The sequence below is a fragment of the Polyodon spathula genome, chromosome 45 (genome assembly GCF_017654505.1).
Source record: "Polyodon spathula isolate WHYD16114869_AA chromosome 45, ASM1765450v1, whole genome shotgun sequence".
Taxonomy (NCBI): Eukaryota; Metazoa; Chordata; class Actinopteri; order Acipenseriformes; family Polyodontidae; genus Polyodon; species Polyodon spathula.
Genome location: NC_054578.1, coordinates 93,047 through 118,238, shown reverse-complemented (window position 1 = coordinate 118,238; position 25,192 = coordinate 93,047). Strand labels below are relative to the sequence as shown.

General features: G+C 37.5%; 1 protein-coding gene across 1 annotated transcript; it reads left to right on the top strand.

Annotated features, from left to right (window-relative positions):
- Positions 1-21,963, top strand: LOC121306000 (myosin heavy chain, fast skeletal muscle-like). The gene is made up of 40 exons (XM_041237734.1): positions 1-66; positions 334-549; positions 959-1,102; positions 1,189-1,345; positions 1,622-1,649; positions 1,735-1,849; positions 1,941-2,033; positions 2,142-2,205; positions 2,295-2,393; positions 2,477-2,580; positions 2,657-2,795; positions 3,132-3,250; positions 3,343-3,492; positions 3,592-3,762; positions 3,846-4,149; positions 4,350-4,423; positions 4,550-4,637; positions 4,723-4,840; positions 4,953-5,076; positions 6,216-6,352; positions 6,810-7,065; positions 8,037-8,279; positions 8,374-8,550; positions 8,641-8,786; positions 8,942-9,032; positions 9,120-9,509; positions 9,593-9,719; positions 9,811-9,929; positions 10,021-10,217; positions 10,305-10,488; positions 11,552-11,717; positions 12,466-12,590; positions 14,111-14,419; positions 14,513-14,716; positions 14,810-14,935; positions 15,167-15,337; positions 15,414-15,518; positions 17,256-17,351; positions 20,099-20,230; positions 21,321-21,963. The coding sequence occupies exons 2-40, from the start codon at positions 346-348 to the stop codon at positions 21,339-21,341; spliced, it is 5,817 nt and encodes a 1,938-aa protein (XP_041093668.1). The 5' UTR covers positions 1-66; positions 334-345; the 3' UTR covers positions 21,342-21,963.
- The last annotated feature ends 3,229 nt before the right edge of the window (positions 21,964-25,192 follow it).

Here is a 25,192-nt window from a genome sequence, read left to right as displayed (position 1 = left end):
CTCTTTTTATTTGCAGTGCTGTGGACTATTAAAATCACCACCTTCCTGCGCGTGTTGTGAAGGAAGGTAAGGAATATTTGTAAAATCTGAATGATATCGTTGATAAGATCGTTTGTGATGAATCTATGACAACAGCAGGGTCTTCTTTTGGTGAGCCTGTTCCAGGTCTAAGAATGGAACCACATGGTTTAAACTGAAACAATTGAATGAACTCGTTACACCAGCTTGCCACTGATCACTGAGTTTTACATTACTGTGCATTACTGCAGTCCAGATATAATAGAATAATGACCAACATGTTCAGCTAACTGTCTTCATTGTGTATTCCCACAGTAAACCATCATCATGAGTACGGACGCAGAGATGGAGATATACGGGCCGGCGGCCATCTACCTCCGGAAACCCGAGAGGGAAAGAATTGAGGCTCAAAGCAAACCCTTTGATGCAAAAACTGCGTGCTATGTAGCAGATGCCAAAGAGATGTACTTGAAAGGTGTTATCCAGAGTAAAGAAGGTGGCAAAGTCACTGTAAAAACTTTGGAAGGACAAGTAAGTCACATTAGAGTAAAAACAGTATCTTTTATGGCTTACATTTCTGTTATTTACTACTGCATTGCATGAAACAGGGTAGCCTGCTCTTTCACATTACTTGGGTAGCATGCACTTTCCTTATGCTAGATAAGTGCTTTGGATAACCTTTGTTTTTTTAAGTAGTTTTCTAACATTAACATTTTATTTTAAAAACATGCAAATTGCATATTAGTATGGATATAGCCCAATATTCTGAGTACCAGCAATTATAATATCTTGACATGAAACACATATAAATGGATATAAACTTACACAGGCAGTTAAACCAATTGTGTTGTAACTAAGTATGATGTATCAAACCCTTGCCTTTCAAAAACACAGGTCTTTGTTTCTCAGAATTTAAGTTTGTCCTTTTTTTGCATTTCAGACCGTCACTGCTAAGGAAGATGACGTCTACCCTATGAACCCTCCCAAGTATGATAAAATTGAGGACATGGCCATGATGACCCACCTCAGTGAACCAACTGTGCTGTATAACCTCAAAGAGCGTTATGCCGCATGGATGATCTACGTAAGAGTGTTCATACAAAATAAATAAATACAATCAAAAGATTCTTATGAATGAACTGTATTTAATTTTCCATTTTACAATTTCAGACTTACTCTGGGCTGTTTTGCGTTACTGTGAACCCATACAAGTGGCTTCCAGTGTACGACCAGGTTTGTGTTAATGCATACAGAGGCAAGAAGCGTATGGAGGCTCCCCCACACATCTTCTCTGTCTCTGACAATGCCTATCAGTTCATGCTTACTGGTAAGTATTTCAGAAATAAGCTGATTTTATCTGGGGTAAATATATTAAATTCATTCCATCTGTTTCTCTATCCCATGGCTTCTGGTGAAGTAATGATCTTGTATATCATAAACAGAATGCGTTATTAAGAGCATTGTTTTTGTAAATGACAATATCATGACAGAGGAAAGGAAAACATTGACCCCGTGTTTGATCTGTTACACATTATTATCAGGTAAACTAAGTACTAACTTAGAAACAATCTTTAATCAAATTCTTAAAATAATTAACTTACAGATCGTGAAAACCAGTCAGTCCTGATCACGTAAGTATGGATAAAATTACAAACATTATTAGAAAATAAAGCTCTCAAGAAATATCAGCTTAACATGTTTTTCTCTTTCACTCAGTGGAGAATCTGGTGCAGGAAAGACTGTGAACACCAAACGTGTCATCCAGTACTTTGCGACAATTGCAGTGGCTGGTGGTGAGAAGAAGAAAGAGCCGGCTCCTGGAAAAATCCAGGTTGGAAACTATTGTCAATGACATCAAATAGTGCGGAACATTCAACTGGTCCCAATTCCATTAACTAACTCTAGGATTGTGTCTTATATAGGGAACCCTGGAGGATCAGATCATTTCAGCTAACCCTCTGCTGGAGGCTTTTGGTAATGCCAAAACTGTGAGGAATGACAACTCGTCTCGCTTTGTAAGAGACAATGCTTTAGTTTCCATTACATTACTGCATGTTTGGACTTTCTGGAGCCATTAACAGTGCATTAGCATACTGACGTGGTTTCTTTTTATTTTCATTCAGGGTAAATTTATCAGAATTCACTTTGGAGCAACAGGAAAACTGGCTTCCGCTGATATTGAGACCTGTACGTTTATTTTTTCTGCTGTAGTATCTCTTTACATTTGTGTCTTATTTTTAGACATTTAAAATGCTGACTGTACTTATTCATCACAGACTTGCTGGAAAAATCCAGAGTAACATTTCAGTTGAAAGAAGAAAGGAGCTACCATATCTTCTATCAGATCATGACCAACCACAAACCAGAACTTATTGGTAGGTGAAACTAAATCACTCTGTTAACTGGCTGATTAATCTGTCTGTCTCGAAATAATTGTTTGTTGCTGTCTTCCTTCCAGACATGCTTCTCATTACCACCAACCCCTACGATTACCCTATGATCAGTCAAGGGCAGATCACCGTCGCCAGCATTGACGACAAGGAGGAGTTGGATGCCACAGATGTAAGTTTCATTGATTAGCTTTGTTTAATGATTTCATTACCTTTTATATGTGCCTAATGTTGTTTTTATTATCCAGTCTGCCATTGACATTCTTGGGTTCACCAATGAAGAGAAAATGGGCATCTACAAGCTAACTGGTGCGGTGATGCACTACGGTAACATGAAGTTCAAGCAGAAGCAACGTGAGGAGCAGGCTGAGCCAGATGGCACTGAAGGTAACTTTGATTTACAAACACAGGCAATATGTGTGCTTTAAATCAAACTTAAAAGCATTTGCTATTATTTTCATAGCTATTTAAATTTTCATATTGCAATAAACTGAATATGCATTATGGTGTCATTAACATTATATTCAATAGAATTACTTCTTAAGTTGTGATCACAATATTAAAGAAAGCTCTGCTTATTTCTACTTTATCCATGTAGAATATTTGGGTACGACAATGTTTTACACATTTCAAGACAATAACATATAACTTTTTAAAAATAAAATGAATTTATGATCTAAGCCATAAAGTACAAAAAATATAACATCTTGTGTTTGGTTTCAGTGGCTGATAAAGTCAGCTATCTGATGGGACTGAACTCAGCTGACTTGCTGAAAGCCTTGTGCTTCCCAAGAGTGAAAGTGGGGAATGAGTATGTGACCAAGGGGCAGACTGTCCCCCAGGTAATGTGTTTGCTCTCAACCTCCATGCACATTGCACACAATTCAACTTCATATTATTCTCATTTAACAGTGAATCTGTCATCTTTTTTTAGGTCAATAACGCTGTTGGCGCTTTGTCTAAATCTGTCTATGAGAAACTGTTCTTGTGGATGGTTGTCCGTATCAATGAGATGCTGGCTACAAAGCAGACAAGACAATTCTACATTGGAGTCCTGGATATTGCAGGATTTGAGATCTTTGATGTAAGTTTAATTTATCATCTGTTTATATATATTTTAATACCTGTCACATGTTTTATTATTGTTATTGATGATATTTATATATTTTATACATGTATTTAGTTCAACAGCTTGGAGCAGCTGTGCATCAACTTCACCAATGAAAAACTGCAACAGTTCTTCAATCATACCATGTTTGTACTGGAACAAGAAGAGTACAAGAAGGAAGGAATCGTTTGGGAGTTCATTGACTTCGGCATGGACTTGGCTGCTTGCATTGAGCTTATTGAAAAGGTGTGTAAAAACATAATAACCTTTGCACCATGCTTGGTCTCTCGCTATTCTCTTTCTAATGCTTGAATCTTAATTTTCACTAGCCTATGGGAATATTCTCCATCCTTGAAGAGGAGTGCATGTTCCCCAAGGCCTCAGACACTTCTTTCAAGAACAAGCTGTATGACCAACACCTTGGCAAGAGCAACGCCTTCCAGAAACCTAAACCAGTCAAAGGAAAACCTGAGGCCCACTTCTCCCTGGTGCACTATGCTGGAATTGTGGACTATAACATCATAGGCTGGCTGGAGAAGAACAAGGACCCCCTGAACGACACTGTAGTGGGGCTGTACCAGAAATCATCCATGAAACTCCTGGCTCATCTTTATGCTGCTTTTCCAGCTGCAGGTACTGGAAAAATGTCATACTTTCATTCACCATCTTAGAAAAACAGCATCTTACCCCTCTTTTCAGTTAGACACTTGTTTAGTCCAAGCACCCCTTAGAAACAGGAACAGATACTGGCAGATTGCTAGTTTGGAGTATCAAAGATTGTTTTGGACTAATTTGTATTTGATCAGTCTGAAGTTTATTCTTTGTATTTAAAGAGGAAGCTGCTGGAAAGGGGGGTGGAAAGAAGAAGAAGGGTGGCTCCTTCCAGACGGTGTCAGCTCTTTTCAGGGTATGTGTTTTTGATTTCTCTACTGCAGTCTGGTCACTTTATTTATGTTCCTCCCACCATTTAAAAAGTGTGTACTAGTCTGTAAATTAGAAATGTTAAATGTATCATATATCTGTCGCTCCACAGGAGAACTTGAACAAACTGATGACCAACTTAAGAAGCACCCATCCACACTTTGTGCGTTGCATAATTCCAAACGAGTCAAAGACTCCAGGTAATTATAATATGATCATGTATGTTTGTGACAGGTATCATGATTTTAAAATAAGTTTGTGACACACTTCTAATTGTAATTTCAGGTTTAATGGAAAACTTCTTGGTTATCCACCAGCTGAGATGCAATGGTGTGCTAGAAGGTATCAGAATTTGCAGAAAGGGATTCCCAAGCAGAATCTTGTATGGTGACTTCAAGCAAAGGTATCAACACCACTGAGTTTACCCTCTCATTAATGTTTTTTCTTTATTTTATATTTCTCTTTGCAGCTATTAAAAGTGTATAATCACATGTATGTTCTTATTTTTGACACAGATACAAAGTGTTAAATGCAAGTGTTATCCCTGAGGGTCAGTTCATGGACAACAAGAAAGCATCAGAGAAGCTTCTGGGATCAATTGATGTGAATCACGATGAGTATAAATTTGGCCACACCAAGGTTAGTATACATAATATGTCTTTACATTTAGCATCACCTTGAAAATGTTATTGTATAGTGTGACAGGGTTGAAGCCCTGCACATGTATATAGTGTGTTTGTGTCTGTAATTAATGATTGTGTATTTTGTATTTAAGTATTTAAGTTTGGCAGGGATTGGGTTAATTCCATCCCTGCCAGATGCACGTGTGGAATTTGGGTTAGGGTTAGGGTTATGTGGAATTTGGCTGGGTTGATTTGATCATTGATCATCAATCAAGTCCCAGCCACATGGTATAAAAGGGATTCCCAATCCTGTGCTTGCATGAGGGCTCAGTGAAGGTGACTGCCCAGCCTGAACAGGAGGAGTTTAAAAAACAGGAGGCACCCTTTTATACAGAGAATTTTGAGAGTCTGGAACCATCTCCCCAGTAATGTTGTTGAAGCTGACACCCTGGGATCCTTGAAGAAGCTGCTTGATGAGATTCTGGGATTAACAAGCTACTGACATCCAAACGAGCAAGATGGGCCGAATGGCCTCCTCTCGTTTGAAACCTTTCTTATGTTCTTAAAGTCTGGAAAGTAGGGATTTGTTTTGTTTAAACTTTTTATGTTGGTCCTTGTTCTCGTGTTTATTTGTTCCTGTGTTTTTGTTTGTTTCGTTAGTAAAAGTGTGCATCAGAGCTGTGCACTGCAGCTTTCTGCCTCTGAGTCTGCTTGCTGTCTTTTAACAGGCTTGCCCGTGATGCTGTCCTGTCACACTTGCTGTCAGAGTGGGATAGCGCCCCCTTGAGACTCAGAGTCAGGAAGCTGCAGTGAAATCGCTAATGTGAATGTTTATTAATAAAACAAAGGAAAAGAAAAGAAACACAAGAAGAGGGACCAAAATAAGAGGTTTTAACAAAACAAATCTCTACTTTGCAGGCTGGGCTGCGTCTTCACTGGAACTTCTCCTTCTTGTTTTCCATGTGCAGGACCTCCGTCCTGTCACATATAGTAACAATTAATTTAAACATCATTGTAAACCGCATTACACTTATAAAAGTCAATCATTTAGAGACTCTTTGTTTATTATATGATTAAGTGAACTCCCTTCTCTTAATTGAATGTTGTGCCATGCTAAGACAAAACCATATTTTACCATGAATCTCTTGAATGCAGGTGTTCTTTAAAGCTGGTTTGCTGGGTATACTTGAGGAGATGCGAGATGAAAAATTGGCCGCACTCATCACTAGAACTCAGGCTCAATGTCGTGGGTTTCTGATGAGAACGGAATTCCAAAAGATGATGGAAAGGAGGTGAATGAAGAAATACTGTAACCTCAGAAGAATTGCAAAAACATTTGAACTGCTTGATATATTTGAGTTACTGATCAAATTGTTAAACATTTAGAACAGTATTGAATCCCACACCACTTCAAGAGATAATAATACAATTAAATAAATAAATAAACCCCCACATCAATGCAACTACGTAATATGACTGCAAACAGGGCTTAACAAGTATTAATATATAGCATGAGTACAGCACCCCTTGTTCTTAATAGAGTCAAACATCAGTTTATCTAATGGTTCCTCACACTTGGTTTTTAAATTTAGTAGTGATCTTGCACACTACAGCCCAGCTTCTGTAGTAGTCATATGATGCATTGTATTATTCATATTGCATGTAATATTTAGTCAGCATTTGCACTTATGTAAAATAATTCTAGAAGTCGTCTAGAACTGAAGTTATTACCTTGTTCTTGTATTATAGGGAGTCCATTTTCACCATCCAATACAACATTCGCTCATTCATGAATGTGAAACACTGGCCATGGATGAAGCTCTACTTCAAGATCAAGCCGCTGCTGAAGAGCGCAGAATCTGAAAAGGAAATGGCCACCATGAAAGAAGAATTCGAAAAGTGCAAAGAAAATCTGACCAAAGCAGAAGCAAAACGAAAGGAGCTTGAGGAGAAAATGAATTCTGTGATGCAGGAAAAGAATGACCTGCTGCTTCAAGTCCAGTCTGTACGAGTCTGTTTTGTACTATGGCTTTTTAGTCCACTTATATGATGTTACTTTCAATGTTTCATTTAGTCACAGCCTAGAGGAATAATTGATACACTAGATTTAAAAGTGTCTTCTTATGGACTAAATAAGTACAATTGATGGACAGAAGTCTGCTATTTGAAGAGTGTGGAGAACCATAGGTAGTATTAAGGCACAAAGGGCCCCATTGTACAGTATTGAATAAAGCAAGAGTTACTCAGTTAAGTGAAGTCAGGGTAACTGAACTTTATTAACTAATATACCTTCTCTTAAAGGAATTCAAGCACTTCCATTAGCAACATAGGCTTTTTTCTATTTAAAACATGAAACTGGAAGATCTCAGTTTTTAAGCCTTATTCTCGGGTTATCTGTTTGCACTTCCTGGGTCATTTCACCTCAGGTGTTTTCTGGGTTAAAAGAAAGCTTAAATGGTTTCAGGCAGGAAGTCTATAGTACAAGCTCCTGGTACATTCATTGGTCAATCTACAAGCCTATTACCAGCAAGTTCCAATTAACCTATAAGGTGTTTATAAATATACACCTACTTCACAAACTCAGTCTTGCCGTGCTTTCGAATTACCACCTCTTCCCCAACCACCACCTGATCATTTTTGTTCACCAGGATGAACACATCTCATAGATTTACTATTTTATTGTTTGTTTTTTAGCAGGCAGTGCAGGATGATCCAAGGGATGAGGCTGCGCTCCATTTATTCTTATTTGTATTTTATTCACCCATTGTTTGGGTTCAATGTTTTTGGAAATCTGTAAGATTTTGTAATATAATAAAGGTAGCTATTTAACGCCAAATTGTCCTGACTGAAAGCAAGTTACAGTCAATAGGGGCAGCATCCATTGGTTATTGACAAGAAATAAGCCAGTGAAGGCGTGAGAAAGTTTGTTTGTTTGAAACATTTGTTGATAACAATACTTTCACAATGTCTTAACAGGAAGCTGAAATTCGCTCTGATGCTGAAGAAAGATGTGAGGGGCTTATCAAAAGCAAAATCCAGCTTGAGGCTAAAGTTAAAGAGATTACTGAGAGACTGGAAGACGAGGAGGAAATGAACTCTGAGCTGACTGCCAAGAAGAGGAAACTGGAAGACGAGTGCAGTGAGCTCAAGAAGGACATTGATGACCTGGAGCTTACATTGGCCAAAGTGGAGAAGGAGAAGCATGCCACAGAAAATAAGGTGAGGATTTTAACAAATGACATACAATCATTTATTTTAAAAAATGGATCAGAAAATTACATCAATTTGTTTTCCTTCCAAACCTTTTATATAGGTTAAAAACCTTACTGAAGAAATGGCTACTCAGGATGAAAGCATTGCAAAATTAACCAAGGAAAAGAAAGCCCTCCAAGAGGCACACCAACAGACCCTTGATGACCTGCAAGCAGAGGAGGACAAAGTCAACACTCTGACCAAAGCAAAGTCTAAGCTGGAACAACAAGTGGACGATGTGAGTGCAGCAGACGAAACAGATTCTCAATGGGGTGTAATTTAATAAAAACATATTAATACAATATAATTAGCTATTTCTTTCATTTAGCTTGAAGGTTCATTGGAGCAAGAAAAGAAACTCCGTATGGACCTTGAGAGAGCCAGAAGAAAGCTTGAGGGAGATCTGAAACTAGCCCAGGAATCCATAATGGATCTGGAAAACGACAAGCAACAATCAGATGAGAAGATAAAAAAGTAAGATTGTATTCTGTAAAATGTATATCCTAAAGAAACTTTGGATTTTAACAAAAGAACCATGCAATATATATATATATATATATATATATATATATATATATATATATATATATATATATATATATATATATATATATATTTTTACTTTACAGGAAGGACTTTGAAATAAGTCAACTGCTGAGCAAAATTGAGGATGAACAAGCTTTGGGTGCTCAACTTCAAAAGAAGATTAAGGAGCTTCAGGTATTGTGCGGAAATCAAAATCTTTTAATTCACAGATGAGAAATGATTATAAATGTTTCATTCATCGCTCAATTTTCCACCTTCTAGGCCCGCATTGAAGAACTTGAAGAAGAAATCGAGGCCGAACGAGCTGCTCGGGCAAAGATTGAAAAGCAAAGAGCTGATCTTTCCAGGGAACTTGAAGAGATCAGTGAAAGGCTTGAGGAAGCCGGTGGTGCAACTTCAGCTCAGATTGAAATGAACAAGAAACGTGAAGCTGAGTTTCAGAAGCTCAGGCGTGATCTAGAGGAGTCCACTCTGCAGCATGAAGCTACTGCCGCTGCTCTTCGCAAAAAGCAAGCCGACAGCGTGGCTGAACTGGGAGAACAGATCGACAACCTCCAGCGTGTGAAACAGAAGCTCGAGAAGGAAAAGAGTGAATATAAAATGGAACTTGATGATCTCTCCAGCAACATGGAATCTGTAGCCAAATCCAAGGTAAACAGCACAAGTTTGTCCTCTCAATATACAATAAAGAATTACGTTCTTGTACACTAATGTTTTTCAACTTGTAATTAAAGGCAAACCTGGAAAAGATGTGTCGTTCTCTGGAGGACCAATATAATGAAATTAAGACGAAGAACGATGAGAATATCCGTCAGATCAATGACATCAGTACTCAAAGAGCCCGTCTCCTGACAGAGAATGGTATGCTTTTACTGCAGTTGCTGCATGATGTTATTTTACATGTTGTAAAGGAAGGACTGTTTTTAAATAGCTATGAATATTTTTGCTTCAGGTGAATTCGCTCGCCAACTGGAAGAGAAAGAATCTTTAATTTCTCAGCTCACAAGAGGAAAGCAGGCTTTCACTCAACAAATCGAGGAGCTCAAGAGGCAAATAGAGGAAGAAACAAAAGTAATACATGCCACCTTCCTCTTTATATACAGTGATTGTGTCTTGCACTGTTTCTAAATTGAATTTGTAACCTTCCCATCATTCTTTAAAGGCCAAGACTGCCCTGGCTCATGGTGTGCAGTCTGCCCGCCATGACTGTGACCTGCTTCGTGAGCAATATGAGGAGGAGCAGGAAGCCAAGGCTGAGCTGCAGCGTGCACTGTCCAAGGCTAACAGTGAGGTGGCTCAGTGGAGATCAAAATACGAAACTGATGCTATCCAGCGCACTGAGGAGCTTGAAGAAGCAAAGTAAATAATCATAGTTAACTTACAGCTTTATATTTCTTTTCAATTCTTTCATTCTTTAACCCTTTCTTACTTGAAAACTTTTCACAGGAAAAAGCTAGCACAGCGCCTTCAAGATGCTGAGGAGCACATTGAGGCTGTGAACTCAAAGTGTGCCTCTCTGGAAAAAACAAAACTGAGACTCCAGGGTGAAGTTGAAGATCTCATGGTTGATGTAGAAAGAGCAAATGCACAAGCCTCTGCTCTCGACAAGAAGCAGAGAAACTTTGACAAGGTACCTAAAAGATGTTTATTACAAAGACAGCTATATAGGGAGAAGATATTGTCTGCTGTTGACCATCTGTTTTCCATAAATACATAATGACAGCTGGTGGATTGATTGCTCTCACACATATGTTGATGAGTTGATTCATGTGTTTTACAGGCACGAGTGATCATTAATGCCCAGTAAAATACACAATGGATTCTCTCTTAAATCAAGAAACGATCCCCTTGTGCATGTATTTAAAAGACTCTCACACTAATCACTTCACAGTTGTGATTGAATAGTTTTCCATTTAGTATAATTTTGTACCAGTTTGTTTCACTGGCTAACATGCTGTTTTAGAATGAGCAGGAGCCTCTGGATTGTTTCAAGAATGATGACATACTAAAAAAGAAAATCTGTGTACCTGGAGACCCCCCCCCCCCTCATCTCCCCTCCCCTGAAAAAAGAGCATTCCTGTTTTTATTGTAAGCCTGTTGCAATCCCACAGCTGAATTAGTCTGCTGAAAAATAAAACTGATAAACAAAATTAGTCAAGTCAAATATGTTTATTTGTATATCTTAGAAATAATAATTTTAATTGGATGAAGTTACTGGCCCTGGGGTACAGCGAGAGCAACTGAGATCCAAGAAATACATTCAATGCAGTTTTATAGCTTTCAACAGACGCCGTTGTAGTGACATCACGTCTTCCTTCCTCTATTTTTGCAAACTTGGCATTATCTGTTCTGTATAGGCAATATATAATAACCAAAGCAGCCCAAACACATTGCTTTGATTCATAAAGAGGCCCCTGTTGCATTCCTGGCTCAAACTCTCCACCCATCTTCTCAATTTTCTTAAATTATTCTATAACATATATAAACTATTACGAAATTCCTACAACAAAGAGGAGACATTTCTTCAGACAGAGAGTGGTGAGGGTATGGCATGGGCTATCTAGTCATGTTGTTGAGGCAGAATCACTTTGATCGTTTAATTCCCAACTTGACAAAGTTCTGAGATAAATCAGCTACTAGGAATATTAATAGAAACCTACTGATGTATATTTATGACACATATATTCATTCAGGTTCTAGCTGACTGGAAGCAGAAATTTGAAGAAGGCCAGGCAGAGCTGGAGGCTGCACTGAAAGAGACTCGCTCTCTCAGCACTGAGCTCTTCAAAATGAAGAACTCCTATGAAGAAGCTTTAGACCAGCTTGAAACCCTTAAACGGGAGAACAAGAATTTACAGCGTAAGCCCCCTTGAGCTGCATGCCGTAGGGTGTTTGTCTTGACTTACTAAAACATATCTTGCATTACATCTAGCAAGGTCCCTGCCCCAGCAAGTAAAATCAGAGACACCCCTCAATGGAAGAGAAGGATACAAACGGCCTCACAGACTGGTCCCTGGATAGGTCGATGAGGCAGGGAGCATTATGTGCGAGGCTGTATTTTATTGTGTTAATCACAGATTATAGGATTCCAGGGACATTTATCGAATGCTGTGTAACACGTACTTCCCTGTGAAAATCCCCATTTCTGAAGGAACAATGTAAATCTTTTTTAGCACTAAAAGATACAGCAAAGGTTTGCTTTACTGACGCACTACCTGCCACATATAAGAATCTGACAGACTGTTTAGTTTGTTTCCAGTAAATGATTAAACACATTACATAGAGCTGCATGATTTCTTTGAAATGTCTTTAACAAAAAAGACACCAACTACATCAACGATCAAAAATATGTATATATTCTGGAATTTAGCATTTACTGTTTAATTAAGTATTTAACTCTGTAAGAATATTTGTTGTATAATAACTGTAAAAAAAATGATCACTTTTGAATGCGACGCAGGAGCCAACAGCATTACAGTCCACGTGTGTTTTAAAGCTCTCTGATGTGCTCAGAACCTGCAATCAATCTGATATTATATATTCAAACCACCCAGTTAAATCATGGACTCTAATATTAACAGCATTCTTCATCTTCTCCATCTTGTAGAGGAGATCTCTGATCTGACTGAACAGATTGGTGAGGGTGGGAAGGTTATTCATGAGCTGGAGAAGGCAAAGAAGCAGATTGAAACCGAAAAGTCAGAAATCCAAACCGCCCTGGAGGAAGCAGAGGTAATTCTTTAAAAACACACACCTTCTCATCTCCATTGTGTGCATATTCTCTCTCATTTTCATTCTCTATAATTTATAAGGCAAAAGAAAAATATCAATGGTGTTGAGTTTAACATACACAAATGAGGGAATGGGCTGTACGACTACAGTCAAAGAACTGAAATAGTGTCCCTTCAAAGATACATTTAGAAAGCTGTCTCTCACACCTATTAGTTACTTTAATTTCCAAACATATGGCAAACAATCTGATGCGTTATAAGCAGGGATTCGTGTGAATCTGAGGTTTACAATTTTGATTTGTCTATCAAAAATGGGAATTTGGGTGCTCCCGAAGCAAACATAACTCAAAACTGTACCAGTATTACATGATCATCTGGTAACTAAAACAACAATGGCTATCACTCCAGATATAAAATAATAGATCAAATGGTGATGTGTTTAATGCAGTTCTACCAACTCTTGTATTTTCTGAGACATTATCTTTAAGAAATTAGACTAGATAGTAATTGAATGGAATATATCCTATGAATTACTCAACACAAAGCAATGCAGTCTCTCGGTTGCCCTTGTTTACAATTATTGAGTATGAATCAGTAACAGTCAGTGTGGTTTAATATAGAACCTGTCATGATCAAAGTCATTTGTTTTATCTTTGTTTTATCCGTTTGATATGAAATCATTTTGATTTCATCTTTTCCTCAGTATTGTGTCATACCTGCATTGCACTGTGGGGCTGTAGTCCTAGGCAAGATGTAATCTCTGATCAAACTTGATGAAGAAATACATATCCCAGTTTCCACAGCTCTAGCTCTTGAGTTAGGGCTACAGAAAGGTCATGTTTACGCGACAAATCAATTATTTGCTAGTCTTGCCTCATTATGGAGGACAAGCGGACAAATGTTTTATAAACAGGGATTCTGGTCCACAGGTCTGCACAGGACTACAATTTAAAACACAAACACAACACATAGGTTGTGACCCTAGTAAACTATTTTAAATTAGAGTAGTCATATTAAAGTGCTCCCATAATAAAACACTACCAGTATACATTTCATGATCAGCTACAGCTACAACAATAAACATTTTACAGAGCTGTGTAAAATACTAGCTTGTTGAGGGCTATTGTCATTTTCAATCATATATATATACGCTCACTAATATCACGTTATCTATTAGTATGTGCTACTGTTCTCTCCAAATATTTAAAAAAGATATCCATGCAATCAATTAGTATAGGAGTAGTCTTGTGTAAGTACAATTATTTTAAATTCAATATTGTTTACTTGGTTTGATTGGTGATGACTTCAGCATGCTGTCATGTTTTTAGGTACGATATTGCCAAACTGCAATATCGTACTGCGATATTGCAAAAAAAAATCTTTTTTTGTAACCTTACAAATTGAAATGATTCAGGCATAGCAAAAGCTAGGCTAGTTGAGGCAATGTATTTCCTTCTTCAACTGAAGTAATGTACACACAGACATGTTTTTAACAACTTTTATAATACATGTTTTTTAAAGGCCTCGTTGGAGCATGAGGAGTCAAAGATTCTTCGCGTCCAGCTTGAGCTGAACCAGGTGAAATCTGAGGTTGACAGAAAGATCGCCGAGAAAGACGAGGAGCTGGAACAGCTGAAGAGAAACAGTCAGAGAGTGATAGACTCCATGCAGAGCACTCTCGACTCTGAAATTAGGAGTCGCAATGAAGCCCTGAGAGTTAAGAAGAAGATGGAGGGAGATCTGAATGAAATGGAAATTCAGCTCAGTCATGCCAACCGCCAAGCAGCTGAAGCTCAGAAACAACTGAGGAACGTCCAAGGACAACTCAAGGTGCGGACTTTTTCTGTCATTGCAGCTATTAAAGTACACTTCTATTGTCTTAAAAATGTTCCTAATGATTATTGATTTCTATATTCTATCCAGGATGCTCAACTGCACCTTGACGATGCCCTCCGAGGACAGGAAGACATGAAGGAACAGCTCGCCATGGTGGAACGCAGGAACTCCCTGATGCAGGCTGAAATTGAAGAGATGAGGGCTGTCCTGGAACAGACAGAGAGAGGCCGCAAAATGGCTGAACAGGAGCTCCTTGACGCCAGCGAGCGTGTGCAGCTGCTGCACTCCCAGGTTGGAAGCTTTTGTTTCCCACCTAGTTTCTAAATTATTGTTATTTTTTTATATTTATCACTTGTCATCAGCTTACAAACTTTCCCTTGACAGAATACCAGTCTTATCAACACCAAGAAGAAGCTTGAGAATGACATTTCCCAGCTGCAAGGTGAGGTAGAGGATGCCATCCAGGAAGCAAGAAATGCAGAAGAAAAAGCCAAGAAATCTATTACTGATGTGAGTCACAGTGTCTGTCTGTATGTCTGTCTGCCTCACCAATTGTGCCTAGGCTATTCAACACACCAGTGTAAGGTATATATTTCTGATTATAGTGTTCAGGGTCAGAGCTCCTCCATCAAGCCACTGAGTTTAGCTCCAGTGACTGAATCCCTTACAACCCCCCCACTCCCTCTGCTGCAACAGTTCTAAATCACTCCCTTCCATTCATCTACTTTCTTCACTTATCAGGCTGCCATGATGGCAGAGGAGCTCAAGAAGGAACAGGACACCAGCTCTCACCTGGAGAGGATGAAGAAGAACATGGAACAGACAGTGAAGGACCTGACCCACCGTCTGGATGAGGCTGAGCAGCTGGCCATGAAGGGTGGAAAGAAACAGCTCCAGAAACTGGAGGCCAGGGTGAGCTGAACATACATACTAATAATTCCCTTGTACAAGGAACTGAACTGGGTTTAATATTTGCAATAATTTCCAGGTGCGCGAGCTGGAAAATGAGCTTGAAGCTGAGCAAAGACGTAGTGCTGAGTCAGTTAAAGGAGTCCGGAAATATGAAAGAAGAGCCAAGGAGCTCACCTACCAGGTAATACACCAGTTTCTGAAAGTTTTAATGATGTCTCAGCATTATATTATCAGGTTTAGACATTTCTAGTGTATTGTGCATTATTATTATTATTATTATTATTATTATTATTATTATTATTATTATTATTATTATTATACATGGTGAATGATAAGAATCCTATACTTCAGTGTTTTACAGTCTTATTATACAAGGTGATGGCATGCTACTTGTTTGTGATAAGATTGCCTGTGTACAATAATTAGAGCCCTGTGTAAGTAGAGCACGAAATAAAACGAAATGCAACCTATAAAACAAAATAAAATGAAATGCAACCTATAAAACAAAATAAATCTAAACGCAACCTATAAAACGAAATAAAACGACATACAAAAATAAAAATAAAAGTCATTATAAAGCAAACAGTGTAGCATTTCAGCAGGAGGCAGAAAACGAGAGACGCTTTCTTTCCAAAGGGCTTTTACAATTAAAATGGGAATTACAGTACACAAACACGACTGCATGGGTCGCTACAGTACAATTACACTTTAAAACGGGGAGGTTTATACAAAAAATACTTAAAATAAATACTAGCACTCGTAGTTGTCAAGGCTCAGCCGTTACCATGGCCACGGTGTGATGGGGAAATGGAAGCGCAGATGTATAATTTGGAGCGAGTTGTTTGGGAATTAAAATTGTGACGGAAGAGGAGAGACGTTTCTAAAATGCCTAAACCGTGCATAACATCTGTGACAAAATAATAATGTGCAGATTTTGCAAATGTCGGCTGGAATGGGAGTCGAAAGATGCTGTCGTTAAGATTAGCTGTTCATTCCTTTTGAGGAAATATGACGGTTTCCTTATATTTTGTATTAGTATGCTAGTTCTTAAGCTTGCTGTTATATACTTGTATGCCTCCCCAAGCTTGAAATACAATTCCTATCGCTGTATGTGTAATTAATATACATCTTAATTTGATCTTATTGTATTTGTATAGCGGGCATGGGCAGTATTTACTGTAAACAGGCAATTAATTAAAAAAGAACGGGGGAACTGTACTTTATCGTTACTGCCGCTAATGAGAAATTATGGTAACTAAATTATTTTTCTGAGCAAGGTCTGTTTAGGTTATAATGTTATTTAAAAAAAAAGCAGAAAATGTTTCATAAAAATTACATATGCAGTTAAAACATGATCTGTGTTGTATTCTGCTTAGAGATGCATGTAACAAAATATGTTGTTACAATACTTGATATATATATATATGCTGCAAAAACTGTCTTTGCTTTTTAGACCCTAAATGCTCCTCTTTGTTACATCACACAGAAAAAACCTATCAGGAAATGGAATGTAATCCCTCCCTTATCCAATGATGTAACGTTATTTGCACTTGTCCACACACCTGTAGACTATCAGAACTCTGGATACGTACATGTTGCAAACCTGTACTGCAAAGTATGGAGGCCCTTAAGTCAAACAAAGTGCATTTTTGATTATGTTCAGGATCACGGTCCTAGAAGCTTACTTTCCTCTGGTGTTTATTGGATATACAACTATTTCATTTTTTATTGGTTAAAACCAAAAATCAAAAGCCCTACTTAAAATGCTCAGTTGGGTTACATTTTTCCTTTATTATTATTATTATTATTATTATTATTATTATTATTATTATTATTATAATAATAATAATAATAATAATAATAATAATAATAATAATAATAATAATAATAATAATAATAATAATTTATTTTATTGCAGTCTGAAGAAGACAGGAAGAATGTGGCCAGACTCCAGGATCTGGTTGATAAGCTACAACTGAAAGTGAAGGCTTACAAGAGACAGGCTGAGGAAGCTGTAAGTGACACTTTTCTGGTTTTGATTTATCCCCTTATTTTAGGACATTTTTAAAATATATTTTTATATAGCACCTTTCATAATGGACCACCATCACAAAGCGCTTTACAGAGGCAAGCTGTGAACTGTGCATTATATGCAGAGTCACTTACAATAGGACATTGATTTAACATTTCATCCGCAGGATGGAGCACAAGGAGGTTAAGTGACTTGCTCAGGGTCACACACAGTGAGTCAGTCAGTGGCAGTGGTGGGATTTGAACCTGTGACCTTCTGGTTACAAGCCCTGCACCACTGGACCATGCTGCCTCCATTGTTGTTTTCTTGAATTACTACCCTTAACCCTTTACAGACTTAGCATGAAATACTTTGTCAGACAATCCATCAAAATGCAATTAGTTTGCGCTAAAAGCAGGGTGATATTGGCTGGAATCTGGCTGGAGATTCGGCGATCAAAAGTACAAAGCTTACCTGAATTAATAATAAATCGCCCGAAGTGTTCATAAACAAAATACGGCAGACGGCAGTTCTCCAAGGAATTGAACGGATATTTGGATAACACATGTCTAGACTTCAAGAGCCATATTCTACTCAAATAAATACTGCTGTAAACTCAGTGGAGGTAGAGATAACAAGCTGGCTTTTACACATATAAAAAATAGCGTACTGTAGGTTATATTAACAATAAAAGCATGTATTGTAAAAGCCGTCAAAATGATGGCTTTTGGCTGTTCTATGTAGAAGTGCTTATAACTTTAATTTTTGCCATTCTGACTTTCAAATGCTGTCAGGGTTTTTAGTATATTAATTTGGGAAAAGTCAAGAACAGACAACCGTGTATCTTTAACACATTCAGAGCAATTTAAATTTTAGAAGTGAAAACCATCAAAATTACTGCTGTGCCGGTTCTGTTGTTAATAAATAAATGAAAAGAAAACAAAGGTAAAAATCAAAGTTTGCCACAAAAGGCGAGCATTCGCCTCACTAAAGAAACATCCTGCTCCTGGAGTGGACTCTCTCCCCCTCTATGTCAACACAGCAAGATTTTGCTCAACGCCTATCTGTATGGCTATGACCGTGCAATAGCCCTCCCAGCCAATCAAGACCTGCCAATCAACTCCGCACCAGGAGAGCCTACCTGCTCAATTAGCTGCCTAGCGATGCATCTCCTGTTGTGTGTCTCAGCGCTTCCTTTTAGTCTTGTTCCCCTTTCTTAACAGAGGTATTCTTACTGCAACACATCCTTTAAGTCCTGATTTCAAGAGTGACCACCTTACTGTTGATTTGAATGTGTCACTGGGATAACAGAAGAGAATCTCTCGAACATCACACTTCTTCACACTGATTCTCATAAAGAATCTGAAGTAAATGAGCACCCATCAATTGTGGTGTAAAATCAAAACCATGCATGGTAGATGGCTCACCTTGTAAGAAGCACAGCCGCGTGGTGCACTGGGTGAGTCATACAGTGCAGGTTCATGCCCTGGGTGTGAGAAGTAGGCCAGTCTTCACTGGGAAATATGAAGGGAGCGTCTGGCTCTGGAGCTCCCATGGATTACGGTGGCAAAACCGTCAGGGACTGTTTCTCCTCATAGCGCCATACCGAGCCCTGCTTGCCAGGCAGCCAGTGAGCTGCAGGGCTGGCCTTTGTCCTCCAGAGGTCGGTAGGTCGCTGGCATCCACTCTCGAGTTCCTGGGTGAAAAAGGAAGCTGGCTTGGTCTTGGGTTTGGAGGACCCCAACTGAACTTTCGGCTCTCCCAAGCCATGTGGGGAATTGCTGCAGTGAAGGGGAAAGCGATTGGGCTTTCAAAATTCAGAGGAAAATTGGGGGGGAAATAATAATTGGACACACCAAATAAAAATAAATAAGCATGCTTGGTATTTATTCAATTCATTCTGATTCTAGCTCCTGAAGGTTGCTGCTTTCGCGCGTAGTATTACAGTTTTTAGGTAGGAGATCACTAATTGCATTTATGAGGAGGACAAGGAAGATTGTTCAGTATTATTATTATTATTATTTTTTTTACTTTTTTAAAATTCAAACTAGGTTATTGTAGAGTATACTGTACATCATCATAATCCTCAGATCTTTAGCATTTTAGAAAGGTATAATACTGTACTTTAGTGGATATTTGCACTGATACAATCCCTATAGTCAAGCCTTATAGGCAGGCGTACCTGAAAAGGGTATAAATCTTTAGAGAAGGGTTAAACTCCTATTTGATTGGCTACATTAGGTTAGCAGTTCATGAAGCCTTTTCAGCTGTTTTAAAGAGGGTTGATTAGTGTAATAGTTTAACTAGACAGCCTTTTTTTTAACAAAACATTCTTAAAGTTTCAAAACATCCTTAAAAGTTTTATGATCAGTGTGATTCCTTTTTCACAGGACTTTATTTACTTGCATGTCAAAACATATTCAACATTTGAAATGGCAGCTTTATCACCTACTAGTTCATTTGAATTTAAGAAACTGAATTCAAATGGATACACTCTGCTTTCATTTCCACTAACTAGTGCATATTCTTTTCATTAAGTTATTTTTCCAAATGCTCTGGTGCACTGAGAATGTGTTGTGAACAGAAAACAAATGCAAAGAAACTGACACAATTAAAAGTGTCCTTAGCATATGCACATAGTAACACAGTAACACATTACTTTTCATTTGAATGCAACCCCTGATGTATTTGATAGGCACCGGCCCTCACAAGTAAACCAAACGTTCCTGTTCATTGTATTTGCCTTTCAGGAGGAACAAGCCAACACCCACCTGTCTAGATTCAGGAAGGTGCAGCACGAGCTTGAGGAGAGTGAGGAGCGCGCTGATATCGCTGAATCCCAGGTCAACAAGCTCAGGACTAAGAGCCGCGAGCTGGGAAAGGTGAGTTAGAGATGAAATCATAATGGTAGGGATGTCAGTTTCTTGGCTACAGTCTCACTACCCCACCATGTTTTATGATATGAGATATCTAAACAATTACTTATTCCTCAAAGGAGTACCAGAAACACAGTTTACATCTCCGAACTCTATTCTTGAGTGTAGTGCTGCACATTATATAAAGTGACCTGTAACCTAACAGAGGTGTGCCTCAGGGTGCACACTATGAACAGGGTCCAGGCCTGACTGGATAGTCGTTGCTGTCAGGTAGTGACACAAAAGGACTTGGCTGTTACACAATAACAGGTCTTTAACAAACAAAACGTGTGTAACAGTGAGCTCTGGAACAGCAACACAATTCTAATTGATATCAAAGCGAGTATTGACAATTAAATATAATTTATAACCAACAATGTATGTTTTATACTTTACCAGCATATAATGAATCTGATTTATTATGGTAAACACCCAAATGTGAACTCGGTCCTGTTGTTTCCTAAAGTAAAATGAGGCTCCTAATGATACAAAACCTGCAATAAACAAATTAATCACAGGGTTTTTCAGAATGCAAGGCGGATGTTTCTAGCAGACACACAGTGACCCCATAGTCAATTATCAAGCCAATTATAACTTTATAGTTTTTTGATAATGACAGCAGTGATTTCATTAACAAACCTAAAATATAGGATATGTTTACAAAGTGTACAAAGTCCTGCAAGATACTATGTTAATGAGGCCATTCCCCAGATCTCTGCGTAAACTTCCAGTGTGACGAGCCAACCATTCTTTGGACATTGATCATTTGGGGAGCTCTTTACACTGTCTAATCAAAGCTGACTGGACTTGGGAGCATGAGCATGGAGTTTGCCGGCACTGTAAAACAGGACATGATACGTCAGCTATGCTGACATCCAAAATGTAGGCTTATATTTTTCATTCCTATGATTAACTATATATGAATAGGAGCATGCATCAAGCAGTGTGTCCTGTGTTGTTCTAGCATGTCTCAGGTGTTCCATTACTAGCTCAACGGTAAATCTGTGGTTGTGTTTTTGCTCACTGTTTAATGATGCATTTATTTCTTTCTCAAAAGGTTAAAGAAGCAGCAGAGTAGAAGAGCATCAGAAGAGTCAAGCTGAAATGTAGAGAGATTCATACAATATGAATTTCACAGTGAAGTAGCTCCTGTAATAGCGCTGGTAGTGTTTAGTGTTGAAACAATAATTGATTATTGTGATGTTATCGATCATGTTTTATTGCGTTGAGAAATTATTATCGATAATCGTATTATCATCCATTACCCAATGCGATACAGATGTGGGTAAAAGCAGCTCTGCATTGAAGCAGTAAGCAGCACTGAACTGTCTGTATGAGGTGTAAATGTTCTTTCAAAGCAAGTTTCAGAAAACTACATCTTGTGGAGGCTTCACACCGGCATATTTCTCTGTAGGCATCCAGTGTAAATGTATTTTTTAACCAAAATATTATGAAAAATATACATCAGTATGGCAAATAGCTATTTTTCTTTCTGTGTTCAAAATGAAAGCGTATAATATATTTCCTCAATAATAATAATGAGACATTCAGATTAAGAGTTTCTGGGTAGGCCTCAGGACTGGCCCTTGACAGGCAACAGATAGAATAAAGTCCAGAAAACAGAGACAGACTGATCTGCAGCGCTGCTAAATCACTTTTAATCACAATTTAGAACTTGTATGAACTGGAAAGCATTTTTTCAAAATCACTGTTTTCTTTTTTTATTGTGTATCCTGTATTTTGACATTTGAAAAGCTATCAAACAAACATAAAATTTGTTTGTGATATTTTAGCTTTTTTTGTAAACAAGATAGCAATAATAAAATTGTTACATGAAATTGTATCTTTTTCTTTTATTATGCCGATTATCGTGATAATTTACAGCTGATAATTGATAACAGAATGTAATTATCGTCCAACACTAGTAGATTTGTGAATAAAATGGCATGTAAGCATCTATTCCAAGGCTTTGTGGTGTGTTTTTGTCTCCTAGTCTTTATTCTGCACATTAAAAATGATTTGGAAACTTGTTCTTATAAGAACATAACAAAGTTTACAAACGAGAGGAGGCCATTCGGCCCATCTTGCTCGTTTGGTTGTAAGTAGCTTATTGATCCCAGAATCTCATCAAGCAGCTTCTTGAAGGATCCCAGGGTGTCAGCTTCAACAACATTACTGGGGAGTTGATTCCAGACCCTCGTGATTCTCTGTGTAAAAAAGTGCCTCCTATTTTCTGTTCTGTATGCCCCTTTGTCTAATCTGCATTTGTGACCCCTGGTCCTTGTTTCTTTTTTCAGGTCGAAAAGTCCCTTGGGTCGACATTGTCAATACCTTTTAGTATTTTGAATGCTTGAATTAGGTAACCGCATAGTCTTCTTTGTTCATGACTGAACAGTTTCAATTCTTTTAGCCTGTCTGCATATGACATGCCTTTTAAACCCGGAATAATTCTGGTCACTCTTTTTTACACTCTTTCTAGAGCAGCAATATCCTTTTTATAGCAAGGTGACCAGAACTGAACACAATATTCAAGATGAGGTCTTACTAATGCATTGTACAGTTTTAACATTACTTCCCTTGATTTAAATTCAACACTTTTCACAATGTATCCGAGCATCTTGTTAGCCTTTTTTATAGCTTCCCCACATTGTCTAGATGAAGACATTTCTGAGTCAACAAAAACTCCCAGGTCTTTTTCATAGATTCCTTCTCCAATTTCAGTATCTCCCATATGATATTTATAATGCACATTTTTATTTCCTGCGTGCAGTACCTTACACTTTTCTTTATTAAATGTCATTTGCCATGTGTCTGCCCAGTTCTGAATCTTGTCTAGATCATTTTGAATGACCTTTGCTGCTGCAACAGTGTTTGCCACTCCTCCTACTTTTGTGTCGTCTGCAAATTTAACAAGTTTGCTTACTATACCAGAATCTAAATCATTAATGTAGATTAGGAATAGCAGAGGACCTAATACTGATCCCTGTGGTACACCGCTGGTTACCACACTCCATTCTGAGGTTTTTCCTCTAATCAGTACTTTCTGTTTTCTACATGTTAACCACTCCCTAATCCATGTACATGTGTTTCCTTGAATCCCAACTGCGTTCAGTTTGAGAATTAATCTTTTGTGCGGGACTTTGTCAAAAGCTTTCTGGAAATCTAAATAAACCATGTCATATGCTTTGCAATTATCCATTATCGATGTTGCATCCTCAAAAAAATCAAGCAAGTTAGTTAGACACGATCTCCCTTTCCTAAAACCATGTTGACTGTCTCCCAGGACCCTGTTACCATATAGATAATTTTCCATTTTGGATCTTATTATAGTTTCCATAAGTTTGCATATAATAGAAGTCAGGCTTACTGGACTGTATTACCTGGTTCAGTTTTGTTTCCCTTTTTGTGGATCGGTATTACGTTTGCAATTTTCCAGTCTGTCGGTACCACCCCTGTGTCAAGAGACTGCTGCATGATCTTGGTTAGCGGTTTGTAAATTACTTCTTTCTGATTCCAGTCATTAAAATATACTAATTACTGTTTAAAAATCACAGTAGTCATTTTTCATGTGTGCTAAAAATTCATTAATTTAATGAGACAAATAAAACGCTAACAAAAACAACAATAGCACAGGAAAAGAACCCCACTAACAATGTCACCCCTGACAGAGCACAGAAATAAATGTCAAAGTACAAAGCCTACTTATATAAGAATACTTTTTATCCTAGAACAGAGATTAACTTAACAATTATAACTGTTGTAGTTTGAACATTAAAAAACTATTCAAGTCTATACTACAGACGATCTCTTAAGACTATGATGTCTATACACTTAAAGGTACAGTTATTGACATGTAATGAAATAGGCCTACTTCTGTGTATGCACCATGAAAAATAATATTGCCTATCATACTTTTGGGTGCTTTCACCTGTTTAGAAAATGCAGCAGTGAATTCAACAAAAGAAATTCCCAGTTTTTCAATCTGCAAATCTGGTAACTATAGGGCTAATGACACAGTGATGTAACATAGTAGGATTTATGTGCTGAATGCGTTGTAGAGCACTTTGATAAAAGCGCTATATAAAAACAAATAAATACATAAATAAATCTGTTGTAATTTTATATAATGTGTGATCTGCACTTTAAAATATATTTCTAATAAGACATGTCCTGTGTGCTACGAACAGAGTTTAAACAACTTATTTTGGGTAACAAGTTGCTTTTATAAAATATAGTTTGTGCTATAAATATACTGATTATGAATTGTATATGTCTGTGTTGTTATTTATATCAGTTGTAATCTTGCCACTTCAAATCCATTCCACTGCAGGACTTAAGTTTTAACAAGACATCTCCTAAAAGGTCAATTAAATAAGGACAAGTCTGGCTGAAACAAAGTCTGGCTATGAATAAAACGCTCTGCAAAATTATTGCATTTTTTTTTATATATATATATATATATATATATATATATATATATATATATACACACAGCTTGTTGAATAAAGTTATATGTTGTTAGAAATGCGTTCATTATTTGATATGTATTCATTTTATTTAATCTATGTTTTTTATGACAGATAATTATTCCTGAATACTAACATTTTTCCTATATATTTAACGCAACTGTATTATGATGTAGTATTGCTTCTTAAAGCAAATTAATACTCCTATAGACCAATTTCAAAACCAGAACTTTTTAAAGATTATTTTTTTATAAGTAGGCAATATATTTAATCCGTAAATTACTAAATGTCATTGCTTATTTGATTATTTGTGACTTTGGTCAACCACAAAAAAAGTTTGCTCTTTATACCATAACATTTGTTTCTAAAGAAAATAGGTATTTTTTATTTAGTATTTAGTTTAGATATATTGTTTTAAGTTAAACAGTGTCTACCCTTTGCATGCTATCACTAATAGCATCAT